This window comes from Postia placenta (assembly GCF_002117355.1).
Source record: "Postia placenta MAD-698-R-SB12 unplaced genomic scaffold POSPLAscaffold_15, whole genome shotgun sequence".
NCBI classification, from domain to species: Eukaryota; Fungi; Basidiomycota; class Agaricomycetes; order Polyporales; family Adustoporiaceae; genus Rhodonia; species Rhodonia placenta.
The window spans coordinates 741125-756278 of NW_020169846.1; the positions used below are offsets into that span (position 1 = coordinate 741125).

Sequence of the window (15154 nt, forward strand, 5' to 3'; positions counted from 1 at the left end):
GAGACGATCACTACTTGTAAAATTGTCAAGGCATCTCAGATCTCAGGGACTGATATCCCACTACCTCGGTTCAGTTCACTTAACGAGTCATTTCTTCCGTACTCTGCAACATCAGCCCGAAATGTGCGCGTGGGTAGAGAGACCTAGAAGCCGAATGGGTGTCGCCGCACTATTACACATGTATTCTCATAAGGCACCTTCGTTGTTCTCAAATACGAATGACCCGCGAGAGACGTGCGTCGAATCCAATGTGGCTTACCTATGCGTGCGCAACATTATAGCGTCGTCCTAGAGTAGTCTTCTTTTGTAAGCTAACCTGGTCACTTGCTTCGTTGGATCTTTTGAGGCCCCTGTTCGCGACTGTGAAGCCGTATAGTCATCGCTCCGCGACGTTCGCGGGCCGTTACTCGTGAGACCAACGCTAGCCCAACGTCAAGTCTTCTGTGCCGCATGGCGAGCGGGACTTGAATTCTCGGTCAGCATACACCCAGATGCTTCCATAGTGAGGCACGCTAAACAACCCCAGAACGCATTGGTTCGGAGGCCCGTGTCGTGTAATGTACGCCTGGAGGAGATCTTCTGGTACATCCGGTCCACATATCCGAGTGGCACGTTTTATGCTCATAGCAAAACGAGAACATAAGAATACCCCCGATTGGTGGACCTCGCGTATCATCTCCGCCGGCACCCTCGAGGAGATCACTGCAAGGATCTTGGCTCATCAGCTGGAACAGTGTCCTTCTCGCAGCCTGTGAGACACTCGTAAGTAGAAGGTCCCGGGTCATGAAGCGCGGCAAGGTCTCAGTGGGGATAGAACGACGGGCATACGTGTAATCCAGACAGGAACTTCTGTATGACAAGACACTTCTGTGAATATATGTGATCATCCCGTGAGTCGTGTACATGCCTGTCCGAGCCGGCCACGATGTCTTGGAAGTTCTGCCACAGTAGCAATTTACGAAGGTCATGTGAGCTCGTTTCCAAAATGCACAATAGCAGGGAAGGAACCTATTATTGTGGCTGGAACGGCAAGCTCTCAGGCACGAAAATGTTCAATTTTGCAGGACTACATTGCGTGCTGGGCAGCATTAACAGTTCGGCATATAAGTTTTTCCTTGCTTCAAATATTTAGAGAAGAGGACGTACCACGGAACATAGTGCTCCAACATACTGACAGAATCTCTGAGGCGTGTCTCGTGAACTGCAAGGCACCCTCAGGCTGGTTGGAAACTGTCACAGCAACGGATCGAAATGTAGTGATGTCCGTCAGCTGAAACCACGATTCCATGTTGAGGTTGATTTTAACATCATTCTGAGCAGATGCATCCGCGAGCTGCTCAAACACATTCCACATACCGTGCTGATTTCGCTGTGCAAGTTGTGGTAATGCCACAATGCCAAGCTCAGATCTCGGCGCATAGAGTTCAGATTGATCGGCGCTGATTGCCGTGAACAGCTCGCTTAGGCTGAGACGAATTGAACGGCGCTTCAGCGCTCCGCCCTTCGTGCCACATACGCGCTTGGCAAATGTTCTGCGTCGTTCTAGCAAAAATGTATTCGCCTTGATGTTGTGGTCTCCCTTTTCCTAGATTTGTGAGTCTTATGAATGAGGACATGGAATAAGGAGCAATTTGCTCGTGGCTTGATGTCTAGAGACAGGACGGCGGCTTCTTCAGCTTGTCGACGAGCCTGTGTCACAACCGTTTGCGCGTGACAGTGGATAGTGGACCAACCGTGTCACACCATAGTTCGTATTCATGGCTGAGTCCGAGTCGCTCCTGACATCCAAACAGCAGGAGGTATGTGTCGCCTCGTCAGGAATTATGAACATCATACCTTGGCTGACGGAATTCTTACAAAAAGCCATGTTCGCGTAATACCGCCTCGTCGCGTTCACCCTTGCCACCTCACACATTTGTCCGCATTAATGAGGACTATGCCGTGGAGTCCCAGTTCTTCGGCTGGCTTGTCACCTTCGACCAAGTTGCCGACATCGACCTTCGTATAGATCGCAGTCCCTTGACCCATAAGGACCTTCATTGGGTTCAGAAGGCTGCCTGTGGAGGCGTTGTTGCCCTCAAGCTGAAACAATTGACCGACATCGAGACCATTAGAGTCAGGTCTGCTTATGCAGACTACGACGTGGACCCGGCACTCAAGGATAGCGTCTTTGATGCCGTCTTCGTGATATCGTGCTACGAGCGAGGTGTCCTTTCGCCTCCCACAAGAGCCTAGTACGACGAACTGGTCTCGATATTGAAGGACTGCGAAATCGAAGAGGCGAGTGGACGGTGGTTTGTTGAGAGAAGCGTGGGTCTGGAGATCAAGGAAAAATATGGCATAAGATAGTTGTGACACTACTACTTACATGTCTGGAGTCTACGTTGCAGCCATTGCAATTGATGTGCAGCCCCCTGAGATGTGCGATCACCTTTCGAGTGTCCTTCGTTCTCGCAAGAGGCGCTCGCCGTCCTACGCGCGCTTCTTTCTTCCTGTCATCTGCGACCGTAACAATCGAGCTGCATGACGCTGTTGAACCTCTTGGGCACGACAAAACAGCTATATAAATGCCATGGCAGCCTCCTGCGCTCAGTATGCGCAACCAACCAAGCAGTCTGTATGTCGACGGAATCATCGACGGAACCATCGAACGAAGTCGAGGACAATGAACTGTCCCAAGACGCGCTGAGACGCAAGCGAAGGACAGAATACAAGCGGCGACAAGGCGTAAGCATCTCATGATGACTTCTTCACGAGTCATCATTCCATTTGACCTGATGCATTCTAAGTACTGAGCTATAGGGTCAATCATTCCTCGACCATGTCATAGTTCATGTCCGCGGTGGTCTGTCCTTGCAGCCCGCTTGCTTTGGGTCCTCTGCTGAAACATCCTCTCAGGCAGGGGCGGTGATGGGTGTGTCGCATTCCACCGCGAAAAGTTCAAGCCGTACGGTCCTCCGTCCGGCGGAAATGGCGGACGCGGGGCTGATGTCTACATCCAAGCGTCGCCTCATCTCACGACGCTCTCGTCCGTGCCCACACGAATACGTGGTCCGCCCGGCGGCAACGGCCAAGGGACGTGGCAACACGGCAAGAACGCCCCGCCACTCGTTATCAAGGTCCCGCTGGGCACGATCGTGCGCGAGCTCCCGCGCGACGACCTGCGCCGCAGCAAGGACGAGTACGAAGCCGAGGCCGAGGCGCTGGAGGAGCTCGACCCGGAGGAGCGCAAGAAGAAGATTCGCGAGCGCCGCTGGGTGCACTACCCCATGCACGAGGATGAAAACGTCGGGCGCGACACGTTCCGCGACGCCGAGCGTGCGCTGGTCCGCGAGGAGCGCGAGCGCCGCTGGCATCGTCGCCAGCGCCAGGCACAGTCTATCTACCTTGACCTCGATCGGCCAGACGAGGCGGAGGACGCAGTGGACCCGAACGCGCCGCTGGGCTCGCGGCGCCACGAGCCCATGGGGCACCTCATTGCGGCGGGCGGGACTGGTGGCGTCGGCAACCCGCACTTCCTCTCCGCGGCGAACCGCTCGCCGAAGTTCGCGACCCGCGGGTGCGACGGCGAGCGCGTGTCGCTGTCGCTCGAGCTCAAGCTGCTCGCGGACGTGGGGCTTGTCGGGATGCCGAACGCGGGGAAGAGCACGCTCCTGCGCGCGCTCTCGGGCGGGCGCGCGAGGACGGAGGTCGCAGGGTATGCATTTACGACGCTGAACCCGGTGGTTGCTGTCATCCGGGTTGCGGACGACGGGAGCTTCGACGGCTCGGAGGGCCGGGTCTACGACGAGACGCGGGTCGAGGAGCAGCGCGATAGGGAGATGCTGGAGAGCGGTGCGCTCGCCGACGCGGCGACGCGGAATCAGCGGCTAGAACACGATGCTGCAGGCGAGGAGGATCGCCATACTGCTCTAGAAGCATTCCGGTTCACGGTCGCCGATAATCCCGGCCTGATTGAGGAGGCGTCGTTGAATGTCGGCCTGGGGCACTCCTTCCTGCGGTCGATCGAACGCTCGCACGCGCTCGTGTACGTTGTCGACCTGTCGTCGCCCGCGCCATGGGACGACCTGCGCGTGCTCCGAGACGAGATCGAGATGTACAAGCCCGGGATCAGCCCCAAGGCGCGCATGGTGCTCGCGAACAAGGCCGACCTGCTGGGCGGCGCTGAAGGCCAGGAGAATGCCGATGCGGTGCTGGAGGCCCGGGAAAAGCTCAGAACGCTGGAGGCGTTCGTGGAGCGGGAGATGGCTGTCGCTGTGCAGGACGTCGAGGGGAATGTGGTCGGGAGACACAAGCTCGATGTCGTCCCCATTTCTGCGAAGTACAGTATGAACCTACGGAAAGTGGTAGGCCTCATGCGAGGATACGTAGAGGAGGCTAGGACCGGGATACAAGCTGTCGCCGGCGACGCTTCCAGCGATGCGGCATTGTCATCATCCCTCGAGGAATCGTGACGTCTCGTCTCCCTTTTTTATTGCAGTATCGGTACATTACGAGTACGTGACCAGTAAAACTGCTCGGGGTGGGAAGTTGATGAGTTCCTATGTAGCTCAAGTCACATTTTGCCTGAGAAGGTCTGAAGCAGGCAAGTAGCATTTGCCACATTTTCTCCTGTTGAGCCATTACGACAGCAAGGAACCAAGTACACAAAAAGGACAATACAGACATGACTGCTAAACAAAACGAACAGACATCATGTTTTTGCTCATGCACCCTCCACACGACGAATCATCCGCCTCTCCCGCTCGCCGACAACTTTGACCAGGCCCTCCTGTTCCAGCTCCCGAATGACCTGCTGGAACTCCGCCGAACTGATGCGGACCGAGCTCTGGCTCTCCAGCTGCTGCAATGCGTCCGCCCAACGGACGCCCCGCGTCCCCCCTGCGCTGCCATCCAGCATTACCAGCACCGCCTTCCGCATATCTCCGCGCAGTTTGCGCTGCTGCCGCCCGACACCGGTGTCCAGCAGGCCCATGTCGATTTCGCCCGTTGTGGGGTCGCGGGCACTCGTGTTGATTGCTTCGCGCATGAGCCGGTATGCCTCCTTGACGTCCTCGAGCTCGACGAATGGCGAGAAACGCATCCGGGCATGGGCTTCGGATAGCCGGATCATACTCTCTAGCTGCCGTGTCGTAGCGGTGATACGCTTCTCGTTCGAGCGCGGATCGTCGCCCGCCTTGCGCAGGATCACGTAGCAGCGTACGAGTTCGTCCGAAGCCTCTTCGGTGATGACAGGATTCATTCTCGACCGTGCGTACGTGATGTAGGCGGATAGTTGATCCAATGGCTAGGAGAACGGTAGATCAGCAAGGAGTAATCTCAAGGAGAGCATTTACGTACCAAAATATCCTGCCCACCAGTTTCCGGTGCATCCTCGAGGTACAACCCGACAAGGTGTTGGGCTAGTCTACGGTCAAGAGCTTCATCCACCTCGTCCAAGACAAGGTACAGCAGATCGAAACGTGAGATGAGTGTAGGAGGAAGGTCGATGTTCTTCGTGATAGTGTCGTTTCTATTATATTTCGAACCGATGGGATTCGCTGCGGCGAGAATTGACGTTCGAGCGTTGAGAGTCGTGATGATCCCAGCTTTTGCAATGGACACAGTTTGCTGCTCCTGTACTCACAATGAGAAACTTAGGAAAGTATACTGTATAAGCTGCAAACATACCATGACTTCGTGAAGCACGCTGCGGGTTGCATCTGACATCTTGTCGAACTCGTCAATGCAGCATACACCTCCGTCACTCAGGACAAGTGCTCCACTGTTATAGTTGCTTCAGTGAGCTGTACAATTGGGATACAAGACAACCCACCTCTCGAGCACAAGCTGCTTGGAGTCTGGGTCTCGAGTGACATATGCCGTCAAACCGACAGCGGAGGATCCCTTGCCCGATGTGTATACGCCCCGTGGGGCGATCTTGTGGACATACTAACAGAACCTCATCAACCACTTGTTGTGCTTGTCGAAAAAAGACTTGCTTACTTGTAAGATCTGTGACTTACTCACACCAGGATCACCGACCAACAAGACGTTGATGTCCCCGCGATACCTTGGCCCACCGGCACCTCCACCTCGCGCGATACTCTTGTTTGTACCGCCAAACAACTGCAGTAGAATGCCCTTCTTTACGTCGTCCATCGCCCAGATAGACGGCGCGAGGGAGCGTGCCAGCAGATCGTAAATATTTGGCTGCTGGCTGAGCTCCCGCAGCTTCATCTCCATCTCCTCGCGCCGCGACATGCCCTGCTCGCGGTCGTCAGCATTGTCCTCGTCCTCGTCATCAGCGCCACCGCCAACGCCACCGACGCCAGGGACCCTGTCCCCGCCGGTGGTACGCGTGCTTCTGTCGAGACCGAGCCTATCACCGCTGCCTAGTCGCACATGTACGACATCCAAGAACGTCTTGAAGAGGCTCTTAATCGTGCGCTGCCGCGGATTCACGCGGACAGGCACGCTCCGGAAGATGCCCGTAACGACCAGCCGGTCACCCGGTTTAGACACGTCTACCAACTCGTCGTACACGCTGAGCGAGACTGTATGCGGCGTCTGCCCATCGGGCACTGCATCGGGGGTTTCTTGAAGCCTGATTACCTGGCGGTCCGCGAACTCACAGCGGTTGTGCACGAGCGACATCGTGCCGACGGAGGCACAGACTTCCCGCGGGCAGAGCGCAGGCTCGTCAATCTTTCCGCGGTCAATCTCGACCTGCACGGTGTGGTTGCACTTCAGACAGCGGAAGAAGGCGACCTTCATGTCTGGAATCACCGGCGTCGCACGAATAACCAAACCCTTGATGCACACGAGCTTGTCGGTATCTGCATATCTGTTCAATGACATGGGGGCGGCATGCAATATGTTGCATACCTGTTGGGTTGAGGTCGCGCATGTTGATGGCGGGCATGCCAAAGGGACGTATTTTATATACCTTGCTCATAATATCTGCGATCTCTTCTTCACCTTGTTGTCCTTGCATCCCGGCCATCCCAGCCTGCTGATCCTGGTCTGCGACCTCCAGCATGAGGTCCTTCAACACTTGGTCCATTGCCGGAATCACTTCCTGCGGATACTTCGTCAGCTGGCTGTGCAGCTTGCGACTTGGTGGATATGCAGAAAGGTTCGCCATGTCCAAATTAAGATTGGTTTCGCCCGTCTGGCGCATTCGACGCAAGTAGCTCACGTAGAGGCGCGCTTCTCCTTCTTCCGGTGTCGCAAGAACACGAGTGCGTACGCCACGGTCGCGATCGTATGCGACACGGTACTTCAATTTGAAGTCGAGGAGGAAACTGCGGAACGTCTGCATAGTTTCGTTGATGTTAACAGTCGTGCCCCATATCGCGCGGATTTCGTCAGGCTCATCAGATGGTACAGTCGGAGCCGAAAGGGCAGGAGCAGACGAGGCCGGCATGGAGAGATGGGTTCCGTCAGAGTCGAGGTCACCATCCTGAAGACCTTGCGCTCGACGCGCACGACGAGAAGCTGCGACGGGCGTGATACTGAGTGAGGAGTGTATATCTCCTCGACGATTCTTGAGCGTAGAAGAGCTGGTTGGTGTGCTATGGAATGCGTAGGTGGTTAAGCGTGCATGAAGGGTGGAAGTAACTCACGTCGGAAAATCTAGCGGCTCCGAGTCAGGCGCGGAGCCTGGCAAGTCAGAGTCCAAGACGAAGCCACGGCTACGCGCTGGTGTTCTAGGTTTGGTTGGAGAGCTAGGGAACGCCATCGGGGATGAACTCGACGCTGTTGCGTTGCAGCGTTGCCTGTGAACAACACACCGTGCGTGCGCCAGAGATTAAACACACCTTCAAAAAGCGGCTGCTGCCGCCTAGGCGTGTTCATCCCTAGGGCTCTACGGGCCATGACGCTGGACATCGCACTTGGGGTTCCCACTCGCTGACGCGCTGGTGTCCCTGCGGCTGAAGGAGTGGACGCGAAGAAAAGTGGTTGAGCGGACGGTGCGCCGGAAACGGACTGGTCTTGCATATCGACGTCCGCGGCATCAGAAGAGGAAAAATCCTGCGGTGGAGAAGACATATCGGCGTCTGAAAGCACAGCAAGAGATTGAGAGGCCAAATGCTGGGGGAGAGAACAACGCGTCGCGCGCGAAATGAACTTCAGGGCAGGCGTGACGCGCTCTGTCACGGACCCGTGCTCAATGTGACAGGGCGCACGGCGGTCCACAGACCCTGGTCCACGTTTCTTCTTCCTTGGATTCAACTCGCAACTAGACAAGCTTCGATTGAGTTCTGATATGAGACAAATGCGTGCTTGCAGCCTACTGCAGCTATTTAGGGGAGCGGCCTCCAAGCTCATTACTTCACGCTGTACAGTATTCCCCGTGCATGTCAGGAACTGATGTTCTCCGGTTTCCGTGTAGATCCCTGCTCATGATGTAGTAGGCTCGCCGCGACCCTGGGATCAGATTTCAATGTGGGTTCTCTTCAATGAAAAGCCCTATTTTTTGCGCTTCTAAAATGTGCTGCCTAGACTGAGATGTGGTAGGAAGAGTCGTTCTCAAATGACGAGATCTTTAAGTTATACGACCAGTCGTCATTGCTGGACATTCGTTGTAAGTCCTCTATAAGACATATGCGCCATGTTTCCCTTGCAATCGTCAAATCCATTGCGCTTCTTTGAACATAATGGTAACTCGTATCTGGCTATGGAGTACATCGAGGGACGTTTTCTGGACTGGCCTTGGGCTGAACTTGCTTTTTGGCGTAGTTCTTCATCGCCTGGACATTCCGGGGTGACGTTCACCGGCTCAGATTCATATTGACGGAGCAAAGGGAGCTCCAAGATGCAGGGCCACTCACGACACGTCGAGAGTCTGAAGTGCCACGGACCCTCGATGGTGTCCAAGCATATTTGCGGCCTCTTCTCGTCCACTGTGGTGAATAGATGCTTGCGGGCCATCAAGCAGGTTCTGGAATACAGACCTGAAGCAGGCTGACCATGGTGTGCCTGCGAGCTGAGGAGATACGCAAATGCGGTCTACGGTATGAACCTTGGTCTTTTCGTTCCTACTCCAGAGAAGTGATTCGCGTGGATGCCGCGCATACTCCTTACGTTCTTTTATTTATGGATGGATGTATGCGGTCAAGAAGCCCCTTTGCTGGCTTTAAGGACCGAGCAATACTGGCCCGTGTGACGATAGATTATGTATGGCCCAAACTGTCACTGCTATCCTGGTAGTCTCAGCTGACATTGTGATTAAGCATCCACAATGCCTTCTACGTTGTATCAGCAGTTCCATATGCTCTTCAGCCTCAACAGTGCTGCCGCGCGCATGAGCGTTCGGAAGAGCACGGTCATCATTCGTCAGCGAACATAATTACCCTCTACGTACTATTATGTGTAAGTGCTGCTGTCTTCTATCAGGCGCTTTTTGCACTGACAGTCGGCCACGTTCGTAGGACGTAGGGTTCATCCCGTCAGAGCGGTCAGAAGCTCCTTCGAAGCGTCGAGCAGAACCTGGGCTTGGAATATGGTGAGTCATCATCTCTCGTGGTCACATTGCCCTGTTGTACTTCCACAGCGGAGGTCTGCCGGCGTCTTGGTAATTTTAGGGAATCGATGCGCTAACCCGAGAATGCCTTCCACACCAGCCCTTCGCGGCCACTGCGCGCGAACGTCTGCTGACATGCACTCTCGACATAGCTGCTCTGGTTTACCTATATGCAAGGCGGTGTCCGGAGTGGCATAATATGGTCGCCTCAATACCATCCCAATCGGCGCTAAGGTAGACTCAAGCATATCGACCAATACAATGCCTTGCTCCTCGCAGCCACTACGACTAGCACGCTCTGTGATCTCACGCCTCAGCCTCTCGCGATAGCACTTCGCAGCAAAGTTACGGGGCATCTGGGAACGTGGACCAGGCAGTACGTGGTAGGTTTTCGCTTTGACACAGAGCTTCTTAAGTAGGAGAGCAACGTTTGCTGCAACAACCTGTGGATATCGCCACACTTTGGCGTCGTGGGCCGATGCGACGTTCGTTCTTCAGCGTGACGATACAGGGGGATTTGCTCCTGACGCGGCGGGCACTCGCACTTCCTCGCCCATGCGAGAGAAGTTGTACATACAGGTGCAATTGCCAACAGGAACCACACGAGCACTGGTGCCCAGAAGCGCCTCCGCCACTTTGGGCGGGAAGATAGGAAACAAGCGCCGCACGTGCATTGAGGACGAGCCAATCAGCGTGCGAGGCTGTGGTCGTGCGACGCCCCTGCGACTTCGCAGCGCACGTTTCTGCGCACACGACCAATCGGCGCAGACACGATCGGCCCTCCATATCACCAGCGCAGGGGCTGTCGGGAATGGAAATGGATTTGGGTGGATTCACATCATTCCATGTATTTATGCCGCCAGTACGTCTCCGGGTAGGTCGTGTGCGCATCCCGCCCCTTTCCTCTACACCCCCATCTCGACATGCCTGCCCCCAAAGACACGCTCCCCCAGTACGCGGGCAGTTGCAATCCCCCGCGACGAGCGAAGCGGGCGCGCACAGACACAACAGACACCGCCGACACCCTCTCCTCCGAGCAGACGACAACTGGCAGAAGTGCCCCAAGGCGTGCACGCCCCCCCATCTTGCCCAAGGACCCGTTGCCCGTGCGCGACTCTCCTGCCCCCGACGGGCTTGAGAGTGACTCTGCAGACGAAGAGGAATATGAGCCCAGCACGCGTGCAAGTGCGCCTAGGCGCCGCGGTCGCAGGGCCGGCGGGATGTCACGCTCTGCGCGGGAAACGCAGCGCAAACTGAACCACTCGCGTATCGAGAAGGCACGCCGCACGAAGATCAACGAGGCTCTGGCGACACTCAGTGCCCTCGTAAACGCTCGCGAGGAAGCTGCGGCGAAAGAGGGCTGGCTGGACCCCGAAAAAGGCAGGGTCAAGACGGAAGAGAAGGAGTTCAAGCTTGACGTCCTCGTAAAGACCGTCATTTATATGCAGGAACTGATCGAGAAAGTGAGGGTGCTGGAGGAAGGAGAATGTCCCAGATGCGCCCGCGAAGCACCCTCGACGTCTGCTCCAGGCCTTAAGCGGAAGCGCGCCGCGGATGATCTTGCGGAAGCATCCCTCTTCGACCCCGAACCAGAGGCCGTCGAAATCAACCGAGACGAAGATGTGTATGCTGACGACAGCGAGAAGGGCGAGGTCGAAGGCCCCCTCACCAGCGCCACAGCCTCTCCCATCCTCACAACGTCAGCATCTCGCCCGTCCGCTTCACCCCGCCTGCCGCCCATCGCATCATGGCTGCCACACCCATACGTTGATCCGAGCTGCATTGCCGCCTTCGCAGGCCCCAACCCGAGCACATCGCCCGCCCAGCTGCCCTCGCCGCCGCCCTCGGGCCGCTTTCGCTCATCGAGCTCCGCGGGGTTTGTCCCAACACTTGCCCTCCCTGCTCCCGCGCACCCCCTCGGTGCGGGGGCCCCGCCGTCCCCGCAATCAACCGGGCGCCGTGCGAGCGTGTCATCGCGCTCGCCGACGTGGACACCCGAGGATGAGACCGCAGCATCGCTGCTACTGCAGATGAGCTCGTCACCGGGGATGTCTGCGTCGGCGCCGAGGGCATGCGCGGTGCTTCCTGCGATGGCGCTGCCGAGGCCCGCTGATGCGCCATTTGCCGCTGCTGCCGCGAGTGCAGGGAGGGAGGGTGAGGGTGTCAGGAGGATGCATTTTCCTAGCGCACAGGTTGAAACACCTAGCTCGCTATTGGGCTTGACGCGAAGATGATTAAGGATTAAGATATTAACAACTGTGTTTGTACAATTGCTAGAGGAGCGGTGCGAATGCGTAGACGAAAGTTATTGTATACTAGTCAATGACCAATGACATCGATTGTGGATTGGACATCTTCGATATCGAGTATCTAGTTGTAGAGACAGCTGCTTACATGCTAGGCGTCGCTGAACGCTGATGCTTGACATCAAATTCGAGGTTCAACGACTCAAGCATCTAGTGCATGATTTGTACGGGTCATCGGTGGTGATTCACGAATGCCGAAACCGCGGACTGCTGAGCGTGTATTGAGGCATGAAAAATGAGCACGCGCATACATATGCCGCACATAACGTCGCGCGTCACTTGTCGCACGTGATCGCGACGGGAACGATGTCATTGTCATTGTCGACGACCGTATCCTTCAATCTTACCTTTTGACTATCACCCTACTTGTCTTCCAGCTATCTATATTTCCGGAGAACCTCGAGGAGAACAGGGGGATACTGCTCTATAGTTATGGCGGAGTCTTCGGGTAAGAAGGGCCCAGGACCTCCGTCAAGGCAGCAGATCAAAGAACTCGAAGAGAAGGTGTCGTCGCTTATAATATGCTTGTGTATTCTCAATTGACTCTGGTGCGTACTGACAGGTTAGAAGGCAGAAGTATGCGAGCGACGACCTTAGAGCCGAGATATTTGCCTTGTCCAACAGAGGGAATCACTTAGCGAGTCAATTGGGTTTTGCAGATTTGGACGAAGCCGAAACCGCAGTAGAAGCGAGGCCTGAGGTCTACCACCGAGCATTCATTGAAAAGAGCGCTTCCCAAATACAGTCTCTGGAACTGCAAGTTGCCAAACACATCCAGCTCGGGGCGGAATCACGCGAAGCGCTTGGCGAGGCGTCGCTTGAGATCGAAGAGTTGCAGAAGGAAAACAGTAAACTTCGAGAGGAACTCACTGCAGCACATCATGAGAAGGCACGCTTAGAGAGCACACTGCGCGAATGGGAAAGCAAGTCCACTCCCGTGTCGCGCCTTGTCCCATCTTCGACTGGTCTCCCCACTCCCTCCGCAACAATAAAGAAGAGGTATGTTCACCGTCTACCTGCATTCATTCGGCAAGAACATCTGGATGTGGTTCATTGACTGTCGCCGACTGTCGCTCGCTGTCTTTGGGGGTTGTGTATGCGCATGTCATTGTGCCACCCACAATATTCATCCGTCAAGCTTGGCTTTACTGAATATACACTGATATAGTATTCCTTCAGAGCACTGAATGACGTGACACCTCGCAATGCTACTGTTCCGCGTGTACGCCGAGCGGGCGAATTACCTCCTTCGAGCCCAGGGCCTCCTTCTTCTCCGTTACCGCAACGAGCGACCTTTCCCGATTCGAACGACTCGCTGCTCCTCAGTGGCGAACTGCGCGATCTACAGAGGAAATACGACGCGTTGCGGAAGGCGAAGGAGTGCGACGATGCCAAGTACCAGGCAGATTACACCAAGTGGCGGAATTTCAAGCGTTGGATGTTTGACGAGCAGGAGGCGTCGCTTTCAAGCATCATGATGGACGGGAAGACGCCGAACTGGAAACGCGTGTTGAAAATGCGGAAGCATTATTTAAAGAACGGCCCTGAGGCAGACACGCCTGGATTGGGAGAGTCATCTACGCGTGCGCAAGGCGACTTGGCGAGCGGGACTGTAACGCCGCCTACAAGTTTGTGTTCGGCCTACGGATACCGTGATTAGTTCTCACTCACATTGATCCACTGTAGATGATCGGGATGTGGACGCGTCTGCTTTCGAGGACATGGTCAGTCCTGCGAAGCAGCAGCATAGTTCGTTGACAGCGAGGTTCTTGGAAGCTCGCAACAGTACTATAGATTCTGCGGCTGCGCGAAGAGCATCCCCCGTTGAGACAGCCACGGAGCGCCACCTACAGTCGTCTCCTTCCAAGAGTTGTCCTTCTAAGCGGAAAAGCCAGAAGCGGAAAGCTGTCCATCCTCCGTCCTCAGAAACAGAAGAGGACTCGCAGGGTAAGTTATATTGGCTCTCACTCGTGGCTTTGGAGAACTGAATGGCCGCGCCACATATAGCTCCTGCTCCTGTCTATGGGACCCAGCCTGGCCTTCGCCGTATCGTCGTCGCACGCGCTGATGGCGGCGAACAGATACTTGTCCAACCAGCTTCCCCACTTGCCCGCACCACACCCGAGCCGCTGCCCGCGAGAGACCTCTCTGCGCGATCATCGTCCACGCACTCAACTCCTCGGTCGCCCAAAAAGAGGCGAACGACGCCCTCCAGTACCCCATCGACTCCACGGAAGGACAAGGAGAATCAGGACAGTCCTAGCAAGAGGAAGAGACGTCGACAGGATTACTCTGCATACAAGGGCAGGGGGCGGTATGCCGCCAGTACCAGGTATGATATTCATCTCGAGTCCATTGCCTCGTTGAATGACCGACTATATGCTGCTACCAGCACCAAGCCGACCACGATCAACGCGCTGTACGAAATTGACACGGAGCAGAATGGCGGGTTGAAGCACCAATTTAATGAAGTTGTGAGGAATAAAGAGCAGAGGAAGCATATGCACGCGTTTGACTGCGAATGCTGTCGCGAGGTCTGTCGCTCCCCACGTTCGTCTCTTCAAGATATTCATGAACGGCATCGTCAGTATTACGAGGCCGTAGGGCCCCTTCCCGCTCGTCTGCAGGCACCTCTGTGGAAATCTCCCCAGTCAACTCCCTCCAAGCGCACCGCTCGCTCTGGTCACAAACATCTAGACGCTGCGGCTAGTCCGTCTGGCAAGGGTAAAGGAAAGGCGCTGTCTTCGGAGCAACTCACCTCCGTCGATCTGGACATTGATGCGGACGAGGCGGAACAGGAGCAAGCCATTGCCAAGCATCGGCAAGAGATTTCGAGGCATCGTCAGCAGTGGGAGCGTCCGCTGACACCTCCAGGCTACTGGGAGATCGGATTCCCTGATACGCAGGAGACCAGTGCGATCAATGAGAAGGCTCGGGAGATGCATGAGCGGAAACGGGAAAGGGTCGAGGTTGAAGCCAGGTGCGTGCTATGCCGTAGTTTGCCATGTGTGCCTGGTCTGACGATGGGGTCACTGCAGTCGTGGAGGACGCTATAGGAAGCGTTGATACCCACTCTGGCATGTCTCTCGCGTTGATTCACATATCGGAATGGTAGGTATTGTAATTGGTAGGTATGATACTCAACATCGCATTTTCATCATCGGAATCCCATGCACTGTATAGTCGAATTTCAGTCTTCATGCACATACCATGTAATATAGCATATTCATGCTACATGTTCTATATGATATTATTACTCTTCGTGGATCACCATCTTTGCTCTTTGGGACCATGCTGGAGCATAGCGCGCGGGACTAGAGCGAGTCGCATGTGAGAACAG

General features: G+C 55.5%; 5 protein-coding genes across 5 annotated transcripts; 3 read left to right on the plus strand and 2 right to left on the minus strand.

The window, feature by feature from the left end:
- Window positions 1-1893: 1893 nt before the first annotated feature.
- On the minus strand, window positions 1894-2316 carry POSPLADRAFT_1153947 (hypothetical protein; the record flags this gene model as incomplete). The annotated part of the gene is made up of 1 exon (XM_024486793.1): window positions 1894-2316. A coding segment is annotated over one exon (423 nt), but the record flags the coding sequence as incomplete, so codon positions are not given.
- Window positions 2317-2619: 303 nt separating this feature from the next.
- Window positions 2620-4799, plus strand: POSPLADRAFT_1185158 (hypothetical protein; the record flags this gene model as incomplete). The annotated part of the gene is made up of 5 exons (XM_024489133.1): window positions 2620-2727; window positions 2803-2849; window positions 2903-4496; window positions 4567-4585; window positions 4644-4799. The coding sequence occupies 3 exons, from the start codon at window positions 2620-2622 to the stop codon at window positions 4452-4454; spliced, it is 1707 nt and encodes a 568-aa protein (XP_024335094.1). The 3' UTR covers window positions 4455-4496; window positions 4567-4585; window positions 4644-4799.
- POSPLADRAFT_1154677 (hypothetical protein) lies at window positions 4706-8034 on the minus strand (the record flags this gene model as incomplete). The annotated part of the gene is made up of 8 exons (XM_024486870.1): window positions 4706-5287; window positions 5341-5616; window positions 5671-5764; window positions 5816-5931; window positions 5986-6818; window positions 6868-7556; window positions 7608-7644; window positions 7878-8034. 8 exons carry the CDS (start codon window positions 8032-8034, stop codon window positions 4706-4708), a joined length of 2784 nt encoding a protein of 927 aa, XP_024335095.1.
- A 2397-nt stretch (window positions 8035-10431) lies between these two features.
- Window positions 10432-11852, plus strand: POSPLADRAFT_1067571 (hypothetical protein; the record flags this gene model as incomplete). The annotated part of the gene is made up of 1 exon (XM_024482200.1): window positions 10432-11852. The coding sequence occupies one exon, from the start codon at window positions 10432-10434 to the stop codon at window positions 11740-11742; it is 1311 nt and encodes a 436-aa protein (XP_024335096.1). The 3' UTR covers window positions 11743-11852.
- Window positions 11853-12246: 394 nt separating this feature from the next.
- POSPLADRAFT_1071423 (hypothetical protein) lies at window positions 12247-15132 on the plus strand (the record flags this gene model as incomplete). The annotated part of the gene is made up of 9 exons (XM_024482445.1): window positions 12247-12318; window positions 12377-12813; window positions 12994-13442; window positions 13501-13761; window positions 13822-14146; window positions 14207-14348; window positions 14403-14794; window positions 14853-14925; window positions 15036-15132. 8 exons carry the CDS (start codon window positions 12247-12249, stop codon window positions 14878-14880), a joined length of 2106 nt encoding a protein of 701 aa, XP_024335097.1. The 3' UTR covers window positions 14881-14925; window positions 15036-15132.
- Between the last annotated feature and the right edge of the window lie 22 nt (window positions 15133-15154).